This window comes from Oncorhynchus kisutch, linkage group LG4 (genome assembly GCF_002021735.2).
Source record: "Oncorhynchus kisutch isolate 150728-3 linkage group LG4, Okis_V2, whole genome shotgun sequence".
Taxonomy (NCBI): domain Eukaryota; kingdom Metazoa; phylum Chordata; class Actinopteri; order Salmoniformes; family Salmonidae; genus Oncorhynchus; species Oncorhynchus kisutch.
This window is the reverse complement of record NC_034177.2, coordinates 24742062-24764371: the sequence shown is the minus strand read 5'-3', so window position 1 is coordinate 24764371 and position 22310 is coordinate 24742062. Positions and strand designations below refer to the sequence as shown.

Below are 22310 nucleotides of genomic sequence, written 5' to 3'. Positions count from 1 at the left end.
CCTGTTATCTTTTGTAGCCATGCTGCTAAAAACACGTCGCCGAAATTTTACCCACTTTTCATGTGGGTAGTTCAGGAGTGGATCCGATTGGTTATAATTTAATAGATCTGAAAACAGAAGATACCGGTAAAGAATTGTCGGACGCCTTCAAGCAATTCATCTGCGCTCATTCTCAAATCGTTATTATAAAAATCTCAAGAGTAAATGATTGGCTAATGTAATAACGAAGGCTGTCTTGATGTTGCTTTTTAAATAACCTTAGTATATATTATAACCCCGAAGATTTATCCACCTTTAATAATTTAGGTTGGCCTAAATAAAGCATGATCGGCAGATATTTCATTAGTAATCTTTATTAAGGAAACAACAATAACATTTCATAAATTCTGCTACATTTCTATAAATTCATCACCCACGTACAATTTGTCAAAATCAATACCGATAAATAGCCTAATCAAACGATTCTTATAGTATACTGCGTAAAATGCGCAGAAAATTCAAATATTTACCATTTCCAATTTCAACAGAGGCAGCTATCTAAAATGTTTGATTATGTTGATGGGAAAACAGGAACAGAAGAACACATTGATGTTGAAAGGAATAGGCCTAATAACAAAAGTCACCAAAAAACATCGATAAATAAATAGCTTGAGAACATAGTTCAATAAATAGTTCGTCTCTGAAACCCAGACCTATGAGCAACAGCCGGAACATTGGTACATTGTGGGAGGAAACCCGTCTGCCGAGACTAATAAATAGTTAATAGATCATCAAATAAATACAACCTTGCAACACAAGTACTACATTAATGTACCTAAGAGTGTCATGTAAAAATCCATGTATTCTCGATAGCTTCGTATCCATAAGCATAGTGTTATACTTTCAATAACTTAAGTGCATTTTAAAACAAACACAACAAAATGTGAAACATGTCACTACAGTTTGTCTAAAAAATATCCTCTATGAGAGGCACTTAATATGTCCTAGCCTTAACGCAGGTGCAGGCAATAGGCACTTTAATATAATGTGAGCTGAATGAATATTTTCCTGGGTCGGTCGTGCAGTCGGTCTTCATCAAAACCATCTGGGATTGCACAACAGGCACAGAGTTATATCCATAATCTTCGTATTCGGCCCCGTGATGTCCGTGCCCTTTGACGATGATACATCCCGTGCATAGACATTCAGCAACAACAATCTTCTCAGGGAATCGTCCCTCCTTGCTATCGATGCTGTGGGAAAAGTCACATTCCAATGATCCAAATAGCCAACTAATCAATTAATAATGACATACGAAAGTGTATTTTCTTTCCTAGCCATATGTCATGCACATTGACTCAAATTATATTATTGTCCGAATGAGAATACTATGGCTGCATGAGTAAAATTGTAGCCTCGTACGAACCATCCTGATCTCGGAGCTCACATTCTTTGATCACGTTCTGTGCCGAAACAGAATATGAGTTCGCGAGATCATGATGGTTCGTACGAGGCTATAAAATGTTAGACCTATCCAGAAAGTATTTACTTCGAGTAGAAAGAGATGCCTTACCTGTACCGCCAGGGGGAGACAGAACGGTTGTTGTAGTCAACTGACTGTGAATGAAGCACAGCAGGGCAGGTCTTCTTCGTACCCAGCTTGTGATACTGCGTTTCATCAATATGACCGTCTTTCAGGTACCGGTTTCGACGCAAGATCTTAAGAGCTCCATCCTCCAGTTCTTCTGCACTGAAGCATCCCTTATGCTTGTGTGTCTCTGATGCCAAAGTCAATTTATCAATAAAAAGTCCAAGTAAAAGTAGAGTCTGCAAAGGAGTGAAATAAATGAATAAAAACGAACAAACACCATTAATAAATTACCATTTGAATAAAAACCAATCCAAAACGATGGATCAAAACGTAATCCAACATTCATTCAGGTGTAGTTAAATTTCAAACAATCAGGGCAGTCAAACTCTCACTTACCTGCATAATCTTGAATAGACCTGGCATTTTCTAATATCAAATATATATTTGTTAGTAGAGGAGTCCAAGTGCTTATGCTCTGTTTTGTGCCATAATGCCAGTGATCCTACAATTTATAGCGGATGTACCTGGTTGGGGAAATCCGTATGTAGGAGGAAATGGAAATCACTATATTCAGTTCCCAGCTTCCTCTTTCCTACAGTGAGTGTCCCCACTGTCAGGACTTGGCTTGTGTTTACATCAACATTACATCACCTGTTATTACATTAATCTATATGAGCTTGTGTACACCTATACATACTTATTCATATTGATTTTATTAGCTGCTATAATCAATATATTGACCATAGGCATACTATCAGACAGCTTGCATCCATTGACAGACAGTAATCTTACTGATATGTTTCCATAGTCAAGACAGAAGCTAGGAATTATGAAGAAATGTAACAAAACTGTTCATTTATACACACACGGATAAAATAGATCAAATCTGAATCCATAAAATAAATGTAGCCTAATTTTGGCCTATCCTACTACACCTTTTCAGTTTTCTACCAATAATAAATGTAACCACATACTGTATGCTAAAACTTTCAGAGGGAAAAAAACTGTAAATATATTTTTTCATGTTTAATTCAGCATGATAAACGAAGGATGATGATTGATGTATTCTTATTATAGTATATTTAGCTCATTCACTAGACAACCTCATCAGCCTTCCTACAAGGTGAACACTTTCTCCTGCAGCCTGGATCGTCCCACTCTGATGCAAACAATGGTGTCATCACAATAACCTCATCTCTCACAGCACCTCCTAGTCATACCCTTACTGAACAAGGAGTATTTTTCATGTTTTTCCTGATTGAAACATTTCCAACATAGTTGGTTCCAGAAATACAAGTCAGTTACAAAGAAAGCAGATAAGGTGTGAAAGCTGGGCAAACCAGTAAGTATGCCTTATCAGTGCATTATAATGACAAACATCACATGAGATTGTCAAAATGACAGGTATCCTCACCATCAAGCCACATGGCTTCAATAAACTGTCAGAAGACAACATGCTTCATTATAAATAGGTATTTTTCTTTGTGATGAAGAAGTTCCCTCTATCTGTAAGCTAATGAGCTGTCAGGGTATGGGACTTTTAGTATGCAGAATAATCAGACTGTATGCAGATAAAGTAGTAGAGCATGTGTTTTAATATATTCTGGTTATGTTGAAACAGACCCTAGACTATTAGTCTGCTTACTGATTAACATGTCTGAGAGATATACATTAACATCTGCCACTCTAGAGATGGCTCAGTGTAAACTGAGATGAGTCCAATAAGGGCAAGTACCATGAACTTTCCAATGATCAAATCCCTGCCCCGAAGAACAAACACACTAAATCAGTAGGACTTGTACCATTGACCAGTTTAGCTGGGCTCATATTTCCACCTCACTAACATTAAATCAATATCATCACGTCTTCTATCACATTTGCCTCCAGTCTCTTTTCCAGAGTAATTGCCTGGAGCCTCGGCCCAGCCCAGCCATTTACTGCCAGTGGAAAAGCACCAAATATCATTGGTTAATCCGAATGCATCTGTGATGTCCTTGCCCCACCCTAGAAAGCCTAATGTGTCCTGCCCATTATTATTCATAAGATCTGAGGTAATCATGTGAAAGCCTTGTTTTTCAAATTATATTTGGTAGTGAAAATGTACATCAACATGCAATACATTGCACTTCATCTCCTGTGAAGAACAAGAGAAAACAAGTGATTGATGGAGCCATGTATCCAATTAATATAGGATTGGGGAGAGTGAAATTATGGAGAAGGAACAGACACACGACAGATGGTTTCTCTTTATCAAAATAGTTTATTTAGAAGCCTTTTGTCACAAAAGCAAGATGCTCCTTATCCTCCGGTGTCCCCAACCATCTCTCATACTCTGTCAACTAAAAATGTGAGAAAAATAAAACACAGTAAATTACTTGAGAAGAGCTAGAGATTTTTTGGGGTAGATTAAAAAAGCAATACTTCACATCACTATCAATTTGTTCTCTACAATCATACACTTGAAAAAAATGGGTGCTTGTCAAATGCTCACTATTATTGTACACGGTATGTAAAATGAACACTGCAAGAGAACACAGAGCACAGGCCTAGAACAGGAGAAGTCATTGGTTAAGACATAACCACCATGAACAAGAGGTCCTGTGAGCGTGTTTCTCATTCTGAATGAATGCAGACGAAATGTTTGTACAGAGAACCAGTTGGGAGACTAGAGGCAGTTTCCAGGATCTTCAGAACGGAACAAATGGGGCAAGAGCAGCACTCGACCCAACAGAAAGAAAAAAGGACATGAGATAAGAGACAGTAAAAGGGGCAGACAGAGAGAAACAGTGTGGATCAAAAGTATATAAATTCACCTTATCAATGAGACACGATGGGAAGATTGTTCCTTCTCACTAAATAGACAACAGTGAGCAACAGTGACACCCTGCTACTACTTCTTTTCAGCACTGTAAAACCTTTTAGACAACCTCTCTCTGAGGGCAAACAAGCAGAAATGTTTTGGTGGCCATTTTGTTCAGTAACAATTACACAATGGCCTTTACATTTAGGGACAGACACCTTTTTTTACATTTCCAGAGAATGCTAGGCTTCTTGACAGGTATTGGTGACTTATGTCCCTTGATGCTTGATGTTGCCTGGGCGACTTGGGTAGGCAGGCAGGCAGGGTGAGGGTTATTTCCCTGGGATCTTGGCCCTCTTGCGGGCGATGGCATCCTCAACAGCTTTGAGCTGCTTCAGCAGCTCCTCACGGCGAGACAGTGTGCTGCTAGGCTTGCCGGAGCCTGAGCCCGGGCCGCCTGGGGGCTGTTTGCCTGAGCCCGAGGACAACACCCCTGGACCTTTGCCAGACGACTTTGGTGGTGGGGACAGAGGACGTTTTCTAAAGAGAGAAATGACATGATTGGGCTTAGTGCCACATGCCTATGACAATTTACAAGGGTTATCATGGGGATTAATCTACCTGTATAGAGAGGGTGCGAGTAGATGTATAAATAGTGACGACAGGGTCACATGCCCTGTGTATTGATGTATATCATATACTTCTGGGGCTTCCACTTTTGTGACTTGTTCCACATTCAAAACAAAGGCTTGTGGTTGCTCTAACATCCTAAAATGACATCACTACTGCAGTGGTGAAGGGCAGCACCAACAAAGAGGCGTCAGATTGGGGTTGTGTGTGTAGTTTTGGACGAGAAGCAGCAGAGGGCACCTACCTTTCTCCCGGTGGTGGCATGGGGCGAGGGCCCTGGCCTCTGGGCCGGTCCATTCTAGGAGAGAGTGAGGGCCGTCCAGGCATCCTCCTGTCACCACGACCTGTAGGACATTGATGGGAAGTTGATTACATACAGCAGGGAATTGTGGCCTCAGATGAATTACTTGGTTCAACACAGACAAAGCATATAGAAAGAACAGATAATGCAGCCTACGGTAAGGTTTCTCTGGTAGTTGGATTTCCACATTTGGTATAACCAAACCACGTGTGTGTGTGTGTGAGTTCCTTGGGAAGAACACATCATTAATGTCAGACTAAGCGTTTTCTGAACAGTTTGAGGCCCTCACCTCTCTCAGGAGACAATGCTATCCTCTTGCTGAGTGGAGAGGTAGGCCTGTCCTTGTCTGAAGGCATGTATCGCTTCCTATTACCCCGCTCTGCCTGCTGCTACAGAGTGAGAGAGCGATACATTGTTAGTCAGACAGTTCACAAGCAACAAAATTAGACAAAATCACATTTGCTCAATGATCAATGGTGGCATTTAAATACACAGGATTTCAGCGATACCAAAAGTATGGTATATTAGTACTAGTATCTAGTTTTTTTTTTTTTTAAATGTTACCCCTTTTTCTCCCCAATTTCATGGTATCCAATTGTTTTTTAGTAGCTACTAGCTTGTCTCATCGCTACAACTCCCGTACGGGCTCGGGAGAGACGAAAGTCATGCATCCTCCGATACACAACCTTGGTTAGCGCGCACTGCGCCCGGCCCGCCACAGGAGTCGCTGGTGCGCGATGAGACAAGGATTTCCCTACCGGCCAGGCCTAGGCCAATTGTGCGTAGCCCCACGGACCTCCCGGTCACGGCCGGTTACGACAGAGCCTGGGCGCGAACCCAGAGTCTCTGGTGGCACAGCTGGCTGGCGCTGCAGTACAGCACCCTTAACCACTGCGCCACCCGGGAGGCCCAGTATCTAGTTATTCAGTCTGACTGATAAGAGTATGAGGAAGTCACATTGACTGTCCAACCTCTCCTTCGCACAAAGATACTCACACCTCTAAACTCTAATGCTATTAGTGTCACAGGGTGTGATCAGTGTCACTTGTATCTAAATTAATGTTGTCACGATACCAGTATAGCAATCCTACAATGCCAGATAGTGAACTCTGTGGTCATTTAAAACATACATTTGTAAAATAGTGTGTGCTATAGCTTGCAAAATAAATAAATGTGACTGTGGGTGGCAACATAAGGCAGTTTTTTTCCAACATGAACATAATTTCTGTCGATACTAGTCTCGGGACAACACTAATCCACATATTTTTCCATAGTAATTCAGAGACTCAGTCTATTTGAATTGAGAGCAGTTGACTTTCAACAGTAAATCCAGCAGCGGTCACCTTGTTGAGAAGCGTGAGTTTGATGTCTTTGTGCTGGCCATAGCCTCCAGGGGCTCCCATGGGGGGTCCGTGGGGCGGGTGCATGGGGTGGCCGCCAGGACCGTGCCCCCCTGGACCGTGCCCCCTGCTGCCAGGCCCAGATCTGGGCATGGGGCCGTGGGTGTGTCTATGAGGGAGGCCTGAGGTATCAATCTTCCTCCGGTCCTCTCTGGGGGGATGGGGCTCATCTTTCTTAGTGGGCTTCCCTGTGGAGAGCAGACCGTATACATCACTAACATACAACCCATAGAACCACCAGATGCTGCCATTCTGTGATGACACGTCAACCACAATACAATCAAGAGTGAATTGCAGAGTCTATGACAAAAGCCTAACTGCTACCTTTGTCCTTGTTGGGACCCCTGTCCCGTGGCGGGACCCTCTCCTTGCGGGCATGAGGCTGTCCGGGGGTGGGGGATTGGGAACTGGCTGACGACACAGGGCTAGCCAGGTCAGCGTACATGTCATCTGAGTCAGCGCTCCTCACTGAGCTGCTGCTGGAGGAGGCCGAGGACACACTAGACACACTGCTCACACTCAGAGACCTAAACAGGGACCACACAGGCCACAGGGAGAGAGAGACTCAGTGCTGTGTCACAAAAACCTGCACACACACTAACTCAGGCTGAAGGAAATATTGACAGAATATCGACATTTGTAGTGGGGGGGATTTTATTAAGCATGACAAATTATGATTAAAACACACAAGAACAGAAGGTGGTGACTGAGTGGGTGGTGGGGCAAAATGGGGGAGAAATCAATCAAACGGATGAATCACGGTTAAGATAAATGAAGAGAGGAGCAGGTGTACAAGCCAGGGTAATATAAATGGCAGATATAAAATGGCATAGTACCTGGATTTTCTAGGTAGTTGACCAGTGGATAAACAGCAAAGAAAAACAAGAGAGAAGGTATTCAATACATATCGGTTTCAAAGTGGTACCTGCATCAAATCAAAGTTGATATGTTACATGCACCGAATACAAACAGGTGTAGACCTTACCGTGAAATGCTTAGTTACAAGTCCTTACTCTACAATGCGGTTCAAGAAAAAGAGTTAAGAAAATATTTACTAAATAAACTAAAATAATAATAAAAGTTTAAAAAATTATATATATAAAAAAAAGTTACAATAAAATAATAACGAGGCTATATACAGGGGGTACCAGCACCAAGTCAATAACTCCTTTCTGAGGCAAAATTCTCTCAACTGTCAGCTTTTAAAGCAGTGTAGTGGAAGTTAGTGGAAGTGGGATCGATTCATCCTACCTAGACTTCTTGGATCCAGAGCGTGAGATGGAGGCAGAGGAGGAGCGGGATCTGGAGCGAGAGCTGGAGCCAGAGTAACTACTGCCGCTCACACTGCCACTGACTGTCCGCCTAAACAGCGGAATAGAGTGAGAGGAGAGAGAAAGATTAACATATTTCAGTGAGCGAAGAGATCATCATACTTTTAATAGTAGATTGTACATCACAGTAACAACGTGTCAGTCCAATTGATCCTCAACACTGGAGCTCCACAGGGGTGCGTGCTCAGTCCCCTCCTGTACTCCCTGTTCACCCACGACTGCATGGCCATTCTCTGTTTATCATATATGCATAGTCACTTTAACTATACATTCATGTACATACTACCTCAAATGGGCCGACCGAACCAACGCTCCCGCACATTGGCTAACCAGGCTATCTGCATTGTGACCTGCCACCCGCCACCCACCAACCCCTCTTTTACGCCAATGCTACTCTCTGTTCATCATATATGCATTAGAGGTCGACCGATTAATTTTAATGGCTGATTAATTAGGGCCAATTTCAAGTTTTCATAACAATTGGAAATCAGTATTTTTGGACTCCGATTTTACAATAATTTTTTTTTACACCTTTATTTAACTAGACAAGTCAGATAAGAACACATTCTTATTTTCAATGACGGCCTAGGAACGGTGGGTTAACTGCCTTGTTCAGGAGGCAGAACGACAGATTTTTACCTTGTCAGCTCAGGGATTCAATCTTGCAACCTTACGGTTAACTAGTCCAACGCTCTAACCACCTGCCTCACGAGGAGCCTGCCTGTTACGCGAATGCAGTAAGAAGCCAAGGTAAGTTGCTAGCTAGCATTAAACTTATCTTATAAAAAACAATCAATCATAATCACTAGTTATAACTACACATGGTTGATGATATTACTAGTTTATCTAGCGTGTCCTGCGTTGCATATAATCGATGCAGTGCACATTCGCGAAAAAGGACTGTCGTTGCTCCAACGTGTACCTAACGATAAACATCAATGCCTTTCTAAAAATCAATACACAGAAGTATATATTTTTAAAGCTGCATATTTAGCTAAAAGAAATCCAGGTTAGCAGGCAGTATTAACCAGGTGAAATTGTGTCACTTCTCTTGCGTTCATTGCACGCAGAGTCAGGGTATATGCAACAGTTTGGACCGCCTGGCTCATTGCGAACTAATTTGCCAGAATTTTACGTAATTATGACATAACATTGAAGGTTGTGCAATGTAACAGCAATGTTTAGACTTAGAGATGCCACCCGTTAGATCATATACAGAACAGTTCCGTATTTCACCGAAATAATTAACTTTTTGTTTTTGAAATGACAGTTTCCGGAATCGACCAGATTAATGACCCACGGCTCCTATTTCTGTGTTTTATTATGTTATAATTAAGTCTATGATTTGATAGAGCAGTCTGACTGAGCGGTGGTAGGCAGCAGCAGGCTCGTAAGCATTCATTCAAACAGCACTTTTGTGCTTTTTGCCAGCAGCTCTTCGAAGTGCTTCAAGCATTGCACTGTTTATGACTTCAAGCCAATCAACTCCCGAGATTAGGCTGGTGTAACCGATGTGAAATGGCTAGCTAATTAGCGGGGTGCGCGCTAATAGCGTTTCAAACGTCACTCGTTCTGAGACTTGGAGTAATTGTTCCCCTTGCTCTGCAAGGGCCGCGGCTTTTGTGTAGCGATGGGTAACGATGCTTCGAGGGTGGCTGTTGTCGATGTGTTCCTGGTTTGAGCCCAGGTAGGAGCGAGGAGAGGGATGGAAGCTATACTGTTACACTGGCAATACTAAAGTACCTATAAGAACATCCAATAGTCAAAGGTTAATGAAATACAAATCGTATAGAGAGAAATGGTCCTATAATTCCTATAATAACTACAACCTAAAACTTCTTACCTGGGAATATTGAAGGCGCATGTTAAAAGGAACCACCAGCTTTCATATGTTCTCATGTTCTGAGCAAGGAACTTAAACATTAGCTTTCTTACATGGCACATATTGCACTTTTACTTTCTTCTCCAACACTTTGTTTTTGCACTATTTAAACCAAATTGAACATGTTTCATTATTTATTTGAGGCAAAATAGATTTTATTTATGTATTATATTAAGTTAAAATACGTGTTCATTCAGTATCGTTGTAATTGTCATTATTACAAATAAATAAAATACTTTAAAAAAATGTAATGTATTTTTAAAATCGGCCGATTAATTGGTATCGTTTTTTTGGTCCTCCAATAATCGGTATCGGCGTTGAAAAATCATAATCGGTCGACCTCTAATATGCATAGTCACTTTAACCATATCTACATGTACATACTACCTCAATCAGCCTGAATAACCGGTGTCTGAATGTAGCCCCACTACTGTATATAGCCTGTCTTTTTACTGTTGTTTTATTTCTTTACTTACCGATTGTTCAGCTAACACCTTTTTTGCACTATTGGTTAGAGCCTGTAAGTAAGCATTTCACTCTAAGGTCTACCTACACCTGTTGTATTCGGCACACGTGACAAATGAACTTTGATTTGATTGCATACTTGGGCAAGGCATTTTAGGTCACATTCATATAACTTAAAACAAACTGTTGTCCCTGCAGTGGAGTAGAGTGCTGCATCACAGATGAAGGGAGATTTCCCTCAGAGCAGGAACAACAGCTGTGTTCATTTGACGCCACTAACATCAAGTCACGTCGTGACTGACGATACAAGTTCACCTGAGAGGAAAACCTACGAAACTGCCTACAACAGTCTTCAAGTCCTACTCCTCTTGCCAAGGGAAACTCCCAGCGGCACCTCAGGCGTCATTGTGCCAGTCAGCTGTGAACATTCATCTCTGAGTGACAGCATCTTTTGTTTAAATTAATTAGTCAGGTTGGTCCTAGCTATGTGGTAACACTAAAAGCATCTAACATCCATTGAAATAATTTCTTGACAGCCCTTAAGATGCACGCACATCAATCCTGTGCCCGTCTTACTTCCTACCCTTTTGCCTGCTCCTGTGACATGGATACCTGGTGAGCAGTGCTAAAGTCATCACAACATTCAAATCACCATTTCATACAACGATGGGCTTTAACATCAAAGTTAATAGAATGTGCAAATGTTTGTACTTTACTACTTTCCACACCAGTCCTCCATGTTTCAATTACATGAACACTCTAAAAAGAGATAGAAAGTAAAGCATTCATACATTATTCAAAATGTATCCATGGTATGAAATGACGTTATGGTTCATGTTCCACTAAAGGAAAAGGGTTGAGGGCAAAGGGTTGAGGGCAAAGGGTTGAGGGAAAAGGGTTGAGGAAAAGGGTTAGTTTCATTAACTATGAATCATTGCTGAACAAAATGACTTACATAAACATGCAGTCAAGTCAATAAATTAACATTTTACAGGGGAGCACAATGCATCTTTAGAGCTGCAGGACCCCCGGCCAACAGGTTTTACATGAGATTTTCCACAGGGAGAACCACGCCACCCACACAGCGTGAGCCTAGTGCATTCTACCCATGCAGGCAGAGAAACCACAGCCAGTGGCTCGCCCCCTCGCTGTCCTTTCCTACCCTTTTACTGTCCTTTCCCTGACCACAGCACCAGCCCTGGGTTCTTCCCCATGCAGGCCCAGACATGGCCGTCAGCTGAACCAGAGATAGAGGATAGTTCTTTCACCAACACACAGTCCTGCTGCTGGAATAGGCCCCTGCTGATGCAAATCTACCTGCCATACAAAGTGGCTTTGTGAGCTGAGGGATACTCGTCGTGCAATTTCAATAAAAAAACCACACACACACACACACACACACTCACAAATATGCCTGGTATTAGGCCTACCTGTGACATATTGCCTGAAAATAAGGTTAACAATCTGATTTGCAAAATATTAAAATGTGAACCGGTTAAGTCTCAAGTTAGTGGAGCCGCAATAGAGTTCACTGCAATCATTTTAAAACAGACTAACACCCAGATGGGAAAAAATAGTCTCTCCTTGATTTGTGGCAATATTTTGTACAATCATTGCACCATGGTATTAGGGATGGGAACAGTTAATTGAATAATCAAACGGACGTTAGTATTGGATTACTTAAGTGAGTGTTCATAAAAAAATATATAATAATTGTAGGCCTATTTTAACAATGAAACAGCTGTCTAAATTAAATAAAATGATAGTGACAGTTAGCTACAAGGATATATACCATGACACTTAATTCTTAATTGAATAAAACACAATGTAGCTTTTATAACGTTGAGCTACTGCTGCACATTTAGCCCTCCAGTCCTCCCTGATATCGGTACACTTCAAACAGTTTCCACAAAACCCGAAACCCGAAACAGATCAATGCAAAACACACCAGAAAATGTGAAAAATCAGAATTCTCTTTCACTTTTGCTGTTAGCCAAAACTAGCGGAGAAAAGCAGTCTGTCCGCTGTTTACCACTGCCATGTGCATTTGTGTCATTTTGATTGGTCAAGAGCATTTTATTTGTGTGTTGCGTTTGGACTACCCGCATATACAAACAAATGTCATGATATCATTTGAATAGTAAAATAATTTCAAATGTCCATCCCTATTTGGTATATCACTGGATATCCTTGAGCTCTCAGGTTGGCTGTGTTATTAATATGTGACAGAGGAACCTGTGATAAGACGGATGGCCAGTAGAAGTGTGTACTTCTGTCCTACCTCCTGGGTGGGTTGTGCTGCTGCCTCTCCTTCCGTCGGCCCCCCTCCCGAGGCGGCATGGGTCGGCCCCCCTCCCGAGGCGGCATGGGTCGGCCCCCCTCCCGAGGCGGCATGGGTCGGCCCCCCTCCCGAGGCGGCATGGGTCGGCCCCCCTCCCGAGGCGGCATGGGTCGGCCCCCCTCCCGAGGCGGCATGGGTCGGCCCCCCTCGTGGGGCTCGCGGTGGTTGATGGGCTTGCCCCCTTCCGGGGTGGGTTTGGGGAGTTTCCCAGGCTGGCCTGGCAATGGTGGGCTGGGAGCCTTCCTGGGGGGTGCCTTCTCCCTACGAGGAGCGGGAGGTGTACCAGGCTTCAGTGGGATGCTTGAAAATAAGAGTATATTGCTTTGTTGTTTGGCATGCAGCATTCACACGTCACAGTAATGAAGGCAAAACCCATACTTTCTTCAAAAGACTGATTGACTATAGACTAACAACAGAAGCATGCTAGCTACACATCTCAGGTGAACCATATAGCATGTCAATTAAACGTAAACTACTCTATTATTATATAAGACTCAGTACCTATAGACTCTTGAGCTATGAAATGAAAAGTACAAACGATCTGTGTGAGTTGCGTATGAAGGTGCACAGCACAACTGATTGATAATATAGCATGTCTATGGATGAATGGATATGGCTGTACCCTTTGGGGCCTAGAGCTGGTGGGACCTCAACTTTATTCTTGGCGTTCCTCTGTGCTGAAGGGGTCGGAGACGGAGACGATGAGAACGATCTGGACCTGCAGTGACCATAGGTTAAAGGTTAGCATGGACTCAGTGAATGAGTGTCCTATTCGATAGACAGTGTTGTGGGGGTGTGTAAGGTGGTGCTGTGCGTTGACAGACAGGCAGGCAGAGTGTGTGTCGGACCTGGAGTGGCTGCCGCTGAAGGAGCTGCGCTGGGATGAGTGGCTGGAGTACGAGCTGAAGGACGAGGAGCCTGAGCGAGACCGAGAGCGGGATGAACCGGAGCCTGTGTAGGAGGAAGAGCGGGACGAAGACCTGCAGAACAGAACACACACTTAACCTCTCTCTTTAACACACAAAAACAGAGTACTCAAGTAGATTGAAACACTGCAGAAAATAGATGCTTTAGTAAGGTAGAGTACGAAAGTAGATGTATGGCTGAATTGAAAGCTACCTAGATGAGTTGGACAGCGATACAGAGGATCCAGAAGGCCGGTGTCGCCGGCGGCCCCGCGGTGGTGACCCAGACATGCCCGGAAGTCTCCTGGGGGATTTGGACCGGCGCCAGGGGTCCTTCCACTCATCTGGCCGCTTGGACATGGGCATCAGCTCCTTTTTGGAAGGTGCTTCCATCATCAGTCGACTGAGGGGTTGAGAAAGGAAATGGGGGCAAACCTTTTTTTTTTTTATCACACATTTTGCAGTAAAGCATCACAAATGAATGAGACTGAAATCATGGACAGAAGGCCAATGATGAATGAGGACACTTTGATTCCATTCACTATTTTCATTCCTTCCTTAACAAGCTTTTCAGTGACAGGTGTTATTTTTTTAATGAAAAGCTGTGGTATGACAACATCGTGCGTACATGGAACCAGTTCATGTTCTTGATAGAGTGTGGCACAACATACTGACACAACATACTTGAGCGACAGCCCTCCAGTTATTCCCAGGTAAGAGAAACCGAGACACTGATTTACAACATGAGTCGCAACATGAGCTGATGATGATCTAAAAAACACATTCAACTGTTCAAAAGACTGTTCCTTGCCATACCTATGTGTGTTATACGTCCTGCGCCCACTTCCTTACAGGTTGTCATTCTCAATAAGAATGTTGTTAATTGATTTACCAGTATAAAGAAAAATGTGAAAAAACACAGTGCATCTGGAAAGTATTCAGAGCCCTCGACTTTTTCTACATTTTGTTACGTTACAACCTTATTCTAAAATGTATTAAATTATTTTTTTCCCCCTCATCAATCTACACACAATACCACATAACGACAAAGAAACAGATTTTTAGAAATAGTCACAAATTTATTACAAATAAAAATACATTATTATCAATTTACATAAGTTTTCAGACCCTTTACTCAGTACTTTGTTGAAGCACCTTTGACAGCAATTACAGCCTTGAGTCTTCTTGGGTATGAGGCTACAAGCTTGGCACGCCTGTATTTGGAGATTTAGTTCCATTCTTTTCTGCAGATCCTCTCGAGCCCAGTCAGGTTGGATGGGGGGCGTTGCTGCACAGCTATTTTCAGGTCTCTCCAGAAATGTTCAATCGGGTTTAAGTTCGGGCTCTGGCTGGGCCACTGAAGGACATTCAGAGACTTCCCCCGAAGCCCCACGTTGTCGTGTTGGAAGGTGAATCGTCGCCCCTAGTCTGAGGTTCTGAGTGCTCTGGAGCAGGTTTTCATCAAAGATCTCTCTGTACTTTGCTTCGTCCATCTTTGCCTCGATCCTGACTAGTCTCCCAGTACCTGCCTCTGAAAAACATACCCACAGCATGAGGCTGCCACCACCATGCTTCACCGTAGGGATGGTACCAGGATTCCTCCAGACGCTTGGCATTCAGGCCATAGAGTTCAATCTTGGATTCATCAGACCATAGAATCTTGTTACTCATGGTCAGAGTGCTTTAGGTGCCTTTTGGCAACCTCCAAGCAGGCTGTCATGTGCCTTTTACTGAGGACTGGCTTCAGTCTGCCCACGCTACCGTAAATCAAATCAAACATTATTTGTCACATGCGCAGAATACAACAAGTGTAGACCTTACCGTGAAATGCTTACTTACAAGACCTTAACCAACAGTGCAGTTCAAGAAGAGTTAAGAACATATTTACAAAATATAATAAAGTAAAGGTACCGGTACAGAGTCAGTGTGCGAGGGTACAGATTAGTTGAGGTAATTTGTACATGTAGGTAGAGGTGAAGTGACTATACATAGATAATAAAACAGCGAATAGCAGCAGTGTACAAAAGGGAGGGTGGTCAATGTAAATAGTCCAATTTTATTGTTCGTTCAGTAGTCTTATGGCTTGGGGGTAGAAGCTGTTGAGGAGCCCTTTGGTCCTAGACTTGGCACTCCGGTACCGATTGTCGTGCGAGAGAAACTTGTGTGATTGGAGTCTCTGACAATTTTATGGGCTTTCCTCTGACACCAACTATTATATTAGGTCCTGAATGGCAGGAAGCTTGGCCCCAGTGATGTACTGGGCCGTACACACAACCCTCTGTAGCGCCATACGGTCAGATGCCGAGCAGTTGCCATACCGGGTGGTGATGCAACCGGTCAGGATGCTCTCGATGGTGGAGCTGTAGAACCTTTTGAGGATCTGGGGACCCATGCCAAATATTTTCATTCTCCTGAGGGAGGAAAGGTTTTGTCGTGCCCTCTTCACGACTGTTTTGGTATGTTTGGACCATGCTAGTTCATTGGTGATGTGGACACCAAGGAACTTGAAACTGGACCCGCTCCACTACAGCCCCGTCAATGTTAATGGGGGCCTGTTCAGCCCACCTTTTCTTGTAGTCCACGATCAGCTGCTTTGTCTTGCTTACGTTGAGGGAGAGGTTGTTGTCCTGGCACCACACTGCCAGTTCTCTGACCTCCTTCCTATAGGCCGTCTCATTGTTCTCAGTGATGTGTTGTCAGCAAACTTGGTGTTGGAGTCGTGTTTGGCCACGCAGTCGTGGGTGAACAGGGAGTACAGGAGGGGATTAAGTAGACACCCCTGAGGGGCCTCAGTGTTACGGATCAGCGTGGCAGACGTGTTGTTGCCTACTCTTACCACCTGGGGCGGCCCTTAGGAAGTCCAGGATCCAGGTGCAGAGGGAGGTGTTTAGTCCCAGAGGCCTTAGCTTGGTGACAAACTTCATAGGCACTATGGTGTTGAACGCTGAACTGTAGTCAATGAACAGCATTTTCACATTGGTGTTCCTTTGTCCAGGTGGGAAAGGGCAGTGTGGAGAAGGATTGAGATTGCATCATCTGTGGATCTGTTGGGGCGGTATGTGAATTGGAGTGGGTCTAGGGTGTCCTGGAGGATACTGTTGTGAGCCATAAGCAGCCTTTCAAAGCACTTAATGGCTAACGACGTGAGTGCCACAGGTGGTAATCATTTAGACAGGTTACCTTCGCTTCCTTGGGCACAGGGACTGTTGAACTGCTTGAATCATGTAAGTATTACAGACTCGGTCAGGGAGAGGTTGAAATTGTCAGTGAAGACACTTGGTCCGCGCATGCTTGAGTACACATCCTGGTAATCCGTCTGGCCCAGTGGCTTTGTGAATGAACACCCGTTTAAAGGTTTTGTTCACATCGGCTATCGAGAGTGTTATCACAGTCATCTAGAACAGCTGGTGCTCTTGTGCATGCTTCAGTGTTGCTTGCCTCAAAGCGAGCATAAAGGGCATTTAGCTCATCTGTTAGGCTCGAGTCACTGGGCAGCTCACGTCTGGGTAGCCCTTTGTAGTCCATAATAATTTTCAAGCCCTGCCACATCCGACGAGCGTCAGAGCCAGTGTAGTAGGATTCAATCTTTATCCTGTATTGACACTTTCTTATAAGAGTACGAATTAGTCTCCCGCTCCATGAAAGCAGCAGCTCTAGTCTTTAGCTTGATGCAGATGTTGCCTGTAATCCATGGCTTCTGATTGGGATATGTACGTACGGTCACTGTGGGAACGAAGTCGTTGATGCACTTATTGATGAAGCCAATGACTGAAGGCCTGGTTGGTGGAGTGCTGCACAGATGGGAGAACCTTCCTGAAGGACCACCATCTCCACAGAGGAACGCATGAGCTCTGTCAGTGACCATCGGGTTCTTGGTCACCTCCCTGACCAAGGCCCTTCTCCCCCGATTGCTCAGTTTGGCTGGGCGGCCAGCTCTAGGACGAGTCTTCGTGGTTCTAAACTTCATCCATTTAAAAATAATGGAGGCCAATGTGTTCTTGGGGACCTTCAAATGGCACAGACATGTGTTGGTAACCTTCCCCAGATTTGTGCCTCAACGCAATCCTGTCTCGGAGCTCTACGGACAGTTCCTTCCTCCTCATGGCTTGTTTTTTTCTCTGACATGTAGTGACAACTGTCAGAACTTATGTAGACTGGTGTGTGCCTTTCCAAATCATGTCCAATCAATTGAATTTACCACAGGTGGACAGGCTACAGGGAGATGCTCAGTGACCTGCCAATGTGGTTCCGGGACAACAACCTCTCTCTCAAAGTCAGTAAGACCAAGGAGCTGATTGTGGACTACAGGAAATGGGGGGGGACAAACACGCCCCCATCCACGGTGCTGCAGAGGAGCGGGTCAAGGACTTAAAATAGTCCACACACGCACAGTAGTAAAGAAGGAAAATCCTCAAAATGTTATACAGCTGCACCATTGAGAGCACCACTGTCTGCATCACCGCTTGGTATGGCAACAGTACTGAATGGCGGGGATATGGACAGCCCAAGCCCCCTGACATCCAGGACCTCCATATCACACCGTGTGAAAGGAAGCCCCGAAAAATCGTTAAAGACTCCAGCCATCTAAGCCATAGACTGTTCTCTCTGCTTCTGCATGGCAAGCGTAACCGGTCCATCAATTCTGACACCAACAGGCTCCTGAACAGCTTCTATTCCCAAACCATAAGACTGCTAAATAGTCACACAGATTATTGGAGTGGATCCTTGTATTTTATTTTGCACTGTCTCTCTACACACTCACAATGACACTGACTACACACACTCACAAAAAAGCTTATACTTTTTTAAACAAATGTCCCTATACATATCTACCTCACTTCACTGGACATTAAAACTTGAAACTTCAAATGTTGATTTAATACATTGTGACAATAATGACACGAGAATGGCAGCAAATGTTCAAATAGGATGAAAAAAGGGTCTCATGCTTATCTATTGAATATCGGTTATCGTGGAATTATTGGCCGATACCGATATAGCGGTAAAAAGGCCAATATCTGCCGAGAACATTGGTGAACCGATATATCTGCCGGGCCCTATTAAACACAGCTCTACCACAGTCTTCTCCAAACCTGAGGGTTTATTCCAGATACAGTGCCTATTGAAAGTCTACACCCCATTTGAACTTTTTCCACATTCTGTTGCATTACAAAGTAGTTGAAATATTATTTTTGTCATTGATATACAGTACCAGTCAAAAGTTTGGACTCACAAGGGTTTTTCTTAATTTTTTACTATTTTCTACATTGTAGAATAATAGTGAAGACAACAAAACTATGAAATAACACATGGAATCATGTAGTAAGCAAAATTGTTAAATAATAAAGTAGCCACCCTTTGCCTTGATGACAGCTTTGCACACTCTTGGCATTCTCTCAACCAGCTTCATGAGGTAGTCACTTGGAATGCATTTCAATTAACAGGTGTGCCTTATTAAAAGTTAATTTCCTTCTTAATGCGTTTGAGCCAATCAGTTGTGTTGTGACAAGGTAGGGGTGATATACAGAAGATTGCCCTATTTTGTAAAATACCAAGTCCATATTATGGCAAGAACAGCTCAAATATGCAAATAGAAATTACAATCCATCATTAGTTTAAACATGGTCAGTCAATCAGGAACATTTCAAGAACTTTGAACGTTTCCTTAATTGCAGTCGCAAAAACCAGACTGTGTGAATCAGGCCTTCATGGTCGAATTGCTGCATAGAAACTACTACTAAAAGGATGTGCCAGGGTGTGGAAGGAAATTTGCAACACAAACAAACATGGAAGAGGGGAAAGGTTGGTCGCATTGATGTGGTTTGGGAATGATAAGTAAAATATGCAGCAGGCCGGGCCCGACAACAGGCTCAAACACCACAAACCTCTTTTACCACCTACGCAAGAATCATGTGAAACAGTACGGAGAGAGTCTACAGATGAGACCCAGAAAAGTACAATCGAGTGCTCAAAACAAACCACCGACTCAGACGTTGCAAGAGGCTTTTGCCCGTGGCACACCAGATGGCAAAGAATCCCAAAGATGGAAGGAGATAACAGCTGCCGTTACAACTTACTAGAGGTCGACCGATTGATCGGAATGGCCGATTAATTAGGGCCGATTTAAAGTTTTCATAACAATCAGTAATCAGTATTTTTGAGCACCGTTCTTTTTTTTACACCTTTATTTAATCTTTATTGAACTAGGCAAGTCAGTTAACACATTCTTATTTTCAATGACGGCCTAGGAACGGTGGGTTAACTGCCTCGTTCAGGGGCAGAAAGACAGATCGGGGGATCCAATCTTGCAACCTTACAGTTAACTAGTCCAACGCAATAACAACCTGCCTCTCTCTCGTTGCACTCCACAAGGAGACTGCCTGTTACGCAAATGCAGTAAGCCAAGGTAAGTTGCTAGCGAGCATTAAACTAATCTTATAAAAAACAATCAATCATAATCACTAGTTAACTACACATGGTTGATGATATTACCAGATATTATCTAGCGTGTCCTGTGTTGCATATCATCTGACTGAGCATACAAGCATACAAGTATCTAAGTATCTGACTGAGCGGTGATAGGCAGAAGCAGGCGTGTAAACATTCATTCAAACAGCACTTTCGTGCGTTTTGCCAGCAGCTCTTCGTTGTCCGTCAAGCATTGCACTGTTTATGACTTCAAACCTATCAACTCCCGAGATGAGGCTGGTGTAACCGAAGTGAAGTGGCTGGCTAGTTAGCGCACGCTAATAGCGTTTCAAACGTCACTCGCTCTGAGCCTTGGGGTGGTTGTTTCCCTTGCTCTGCATGGGTAACGCTGCTTCGATGTGGTGGCTGTTGTCGTTGTGTTGCTGGTTCGAGGCCAGGGAGGAACGAGGAGAGAGACGGAAGCTATACTGTTACACTGGCAATACTAAAGTGCCTATATGTTTTTCAATAGGACAATGACCCAACACACTTCCAGGCTGTATAAGGGCTATTTGACCTGGCCTCCACAATCCCCCGACCTCAACCAAAATGAGATGGTTTGGGAAGAGTTGGACCGCAGAGGGAAGGAAAAGCAGTCAACAAGTGCTCAGTATATGTTGGAACTCCTTCACGACTGTTGGAAAAGCATTCCAGGTGAAGCTGGTTGAGGGAATGCTAAGAGTGTGCAAAGCTGTCATCAAGGCAAAGGGTGGATACTTTGAAGACCCACTTTTTTGGTTACTACATGATTCCACATGTTACTTCATAGTTTTGATACCTTCACTATTATTCTACAATGTAGAAAATAGCACAAATATTGAAAAACCCTTGAATGAGTAGGTGTGTCCAAGCATTTGACTGGTACTGTACACAAAAAAAACTCCATAAAAGTCCATGTGAAAATAATTCTACACATTTTTACAAATCAACACAAATTCAATAACTAAAATAGTTGTGGCTTAAGTATTCACCACCTTTGTTTAGGTAAGCCTAAATTCGTTCAGAAGTAAGATTTGGCAATAACAAACCGGAAATGGAATATATCTTTAAGTGAATCATTATGCTGTGGATGATATAATAAACCAGCTCTGTTAACTTAGTGCCTCAACTGAGACGGCACAGCAAGGTTACATCATGGGAATCTTTCCCAAACATCAGTGGTAATAAGCGAGGTGGGTGGGTGCACAGCTCAGCTAAACTTCCAAGCTGAGCCAACTGATGGAAGAAAGGACTTAAGGAGGAAGTATTACACTTGAGTCAATGACACAAACACTGAGGGAAAACAAGCACGTCTATACTCTGTGGGCGTCTCAGTGCACGCAAGATGATATTAGTCACCGCTCAGTGAAAACAGTGTGTGACAGCGACACTACTGTAAACGACTTAAGCCGGGCGAACACTACATGATTTGGCCCTGATTTAGATGTCCCAGACAATGAGACTCTGCACGGAACATGGACACGCTCAATGAGACACTGCACGGAACATGGCCACGCTCAATGAGATACTGCACGGAACATGGCCACGCTCAATGAGATACTGCACGGAACATGGCCACGCTCAATGAGATACTGCACGGAACATGGACACGCTCAATGAGATACTGCACGGAACATGGCCACTCTCAATGAGACACTGCACAGAACATGGGACACTCAATAATACTAAAAATATTAACAGATACTGCATGTCTGACATGGACGGGATGGGCAAGTTGCATCATGTTTCGTATGCAAAACTCCTCCCTCGCCACTCTTTCCAAACAAACCCAGAAACTAGGCACTCCTGTCATTGAGAAAGAAAACAGTGAAAAAATACATTACTTCCTGAGTGAATGAGTCAATCAATGCTCTGTCCACAGGCTATGCTACAAACTGGCAAAGGAGACCACAATGAAACTCAACCAGGGTTATGACTTAACAGGCCAAAGTCTCAAAACTTATAAACAGGAAAACAAATGCCAAACTCCTTTTAACTAACAGGTTGCCCTGCCTAAGAATTTACATCATGACAGCAAAACACAAACGCGAGTTGAGCCAGTCTAAGACAACTATGATTTCAATTGGTGGTCACAAACGTGAACAAATTATAAACAATAGATTAAATCTCAGAAAGGAAAAATGTGTCAAAGTTCTAGATAGTGGGTGGAAGGACTCAAACAATGCAGTTTGGAATGAAGATCAGGGAACCATCATCATGCTTGTGACTAGGGCTGTC

The 22310-nt window shown here is 43.3% G+C and overlaps 2 protein-coding genes across 7 annotated transcripts in view; both read right to left on the bottom strand.

Moving 5' to 3' along the window:
- Positions 1–365: 365 nt before the first annotated feature.
- LOC109888639 (interleukin-17C-like) lies at positions 366–1972 on the bottom strand. The gene is made up of 3 exons (XM_020479798.2): positions 1967–1972; positions 1553–1806; positions 366–1232 (listed from the first exon to the last, which is right to left on the bottom strand). Exons 1-3 carry the CDS (start codon positions 1970–1972, stop codon positions 974–976), a joined length of 519 nt encoding a protein of 172 aa, XP_020335387.2. The 3' UTR covers positions 366–973.
- Positions 1973–3810: 1838 nt separating this feature from the next.
- The window catches only part of LOC109889300 (zinc finger CCCH domain-containing protein 18), a 29476-nt gene continuing 10976 nt past the window's right edge, over positions 3811–22310 (bottom strand). For 2 of the 6 annotated variants that reach the window (XM_020480637.2, XM_020480636.2), the window contains exons 10-20: positions 13840–14028; positions 13569–13700; positions 13343–13438; positions 12661–13020; positions 7953–8063; positions 7538–7546; positions 7026–7228; positions 6645–6889; positions 5591–5690; positions 5245–5344; positions 3811–4910 (exon numbers count right to left, since the gene is read on the bottom strand). In XM_020480637.2, the coding sequence (XP_020336226.2) occupies positions 4703–4910; positions 5245–5344; positions 5591–5690; positions 6645–6889; positions 7026–7228; positions 7538–7546; positions 7953–8063; positions 12661–13020; positions 13343–13438; positions 13569–13700; positions 13840–14028 (1753 nt within the window). In that variant the 3' untranslated portion in view covers positions 3811–4702. The remainder of the gene's footprint in view (positions 4911–5244; positions 5345–5590; positions 5691–6644; positions 6890–7025; positions 7229–7537; positions 7547–7952; positions 8064–12660; positions 13021–13342; positions 13439–13568; positions 13701–13839; positions 14029–22310) is intronic. The other 4 variants (XM_020480638.2, XM_020480639.2, XM_020480641.2 and 1 more) reach the window with 4 other exon arrangements.

Excerpts from the sequence above, each read along its gene's own strand:
- LOC109888639 (XM_020479798.2), bottom strand. Across the intron at positions 1,233-1,552 it reads GTCTCCCCCTGGCGGTACAG|CATCGATAGCAAGGAGGGAC; the intron begins GTAAGGCATCTC and ends CTTTTCCCACAG.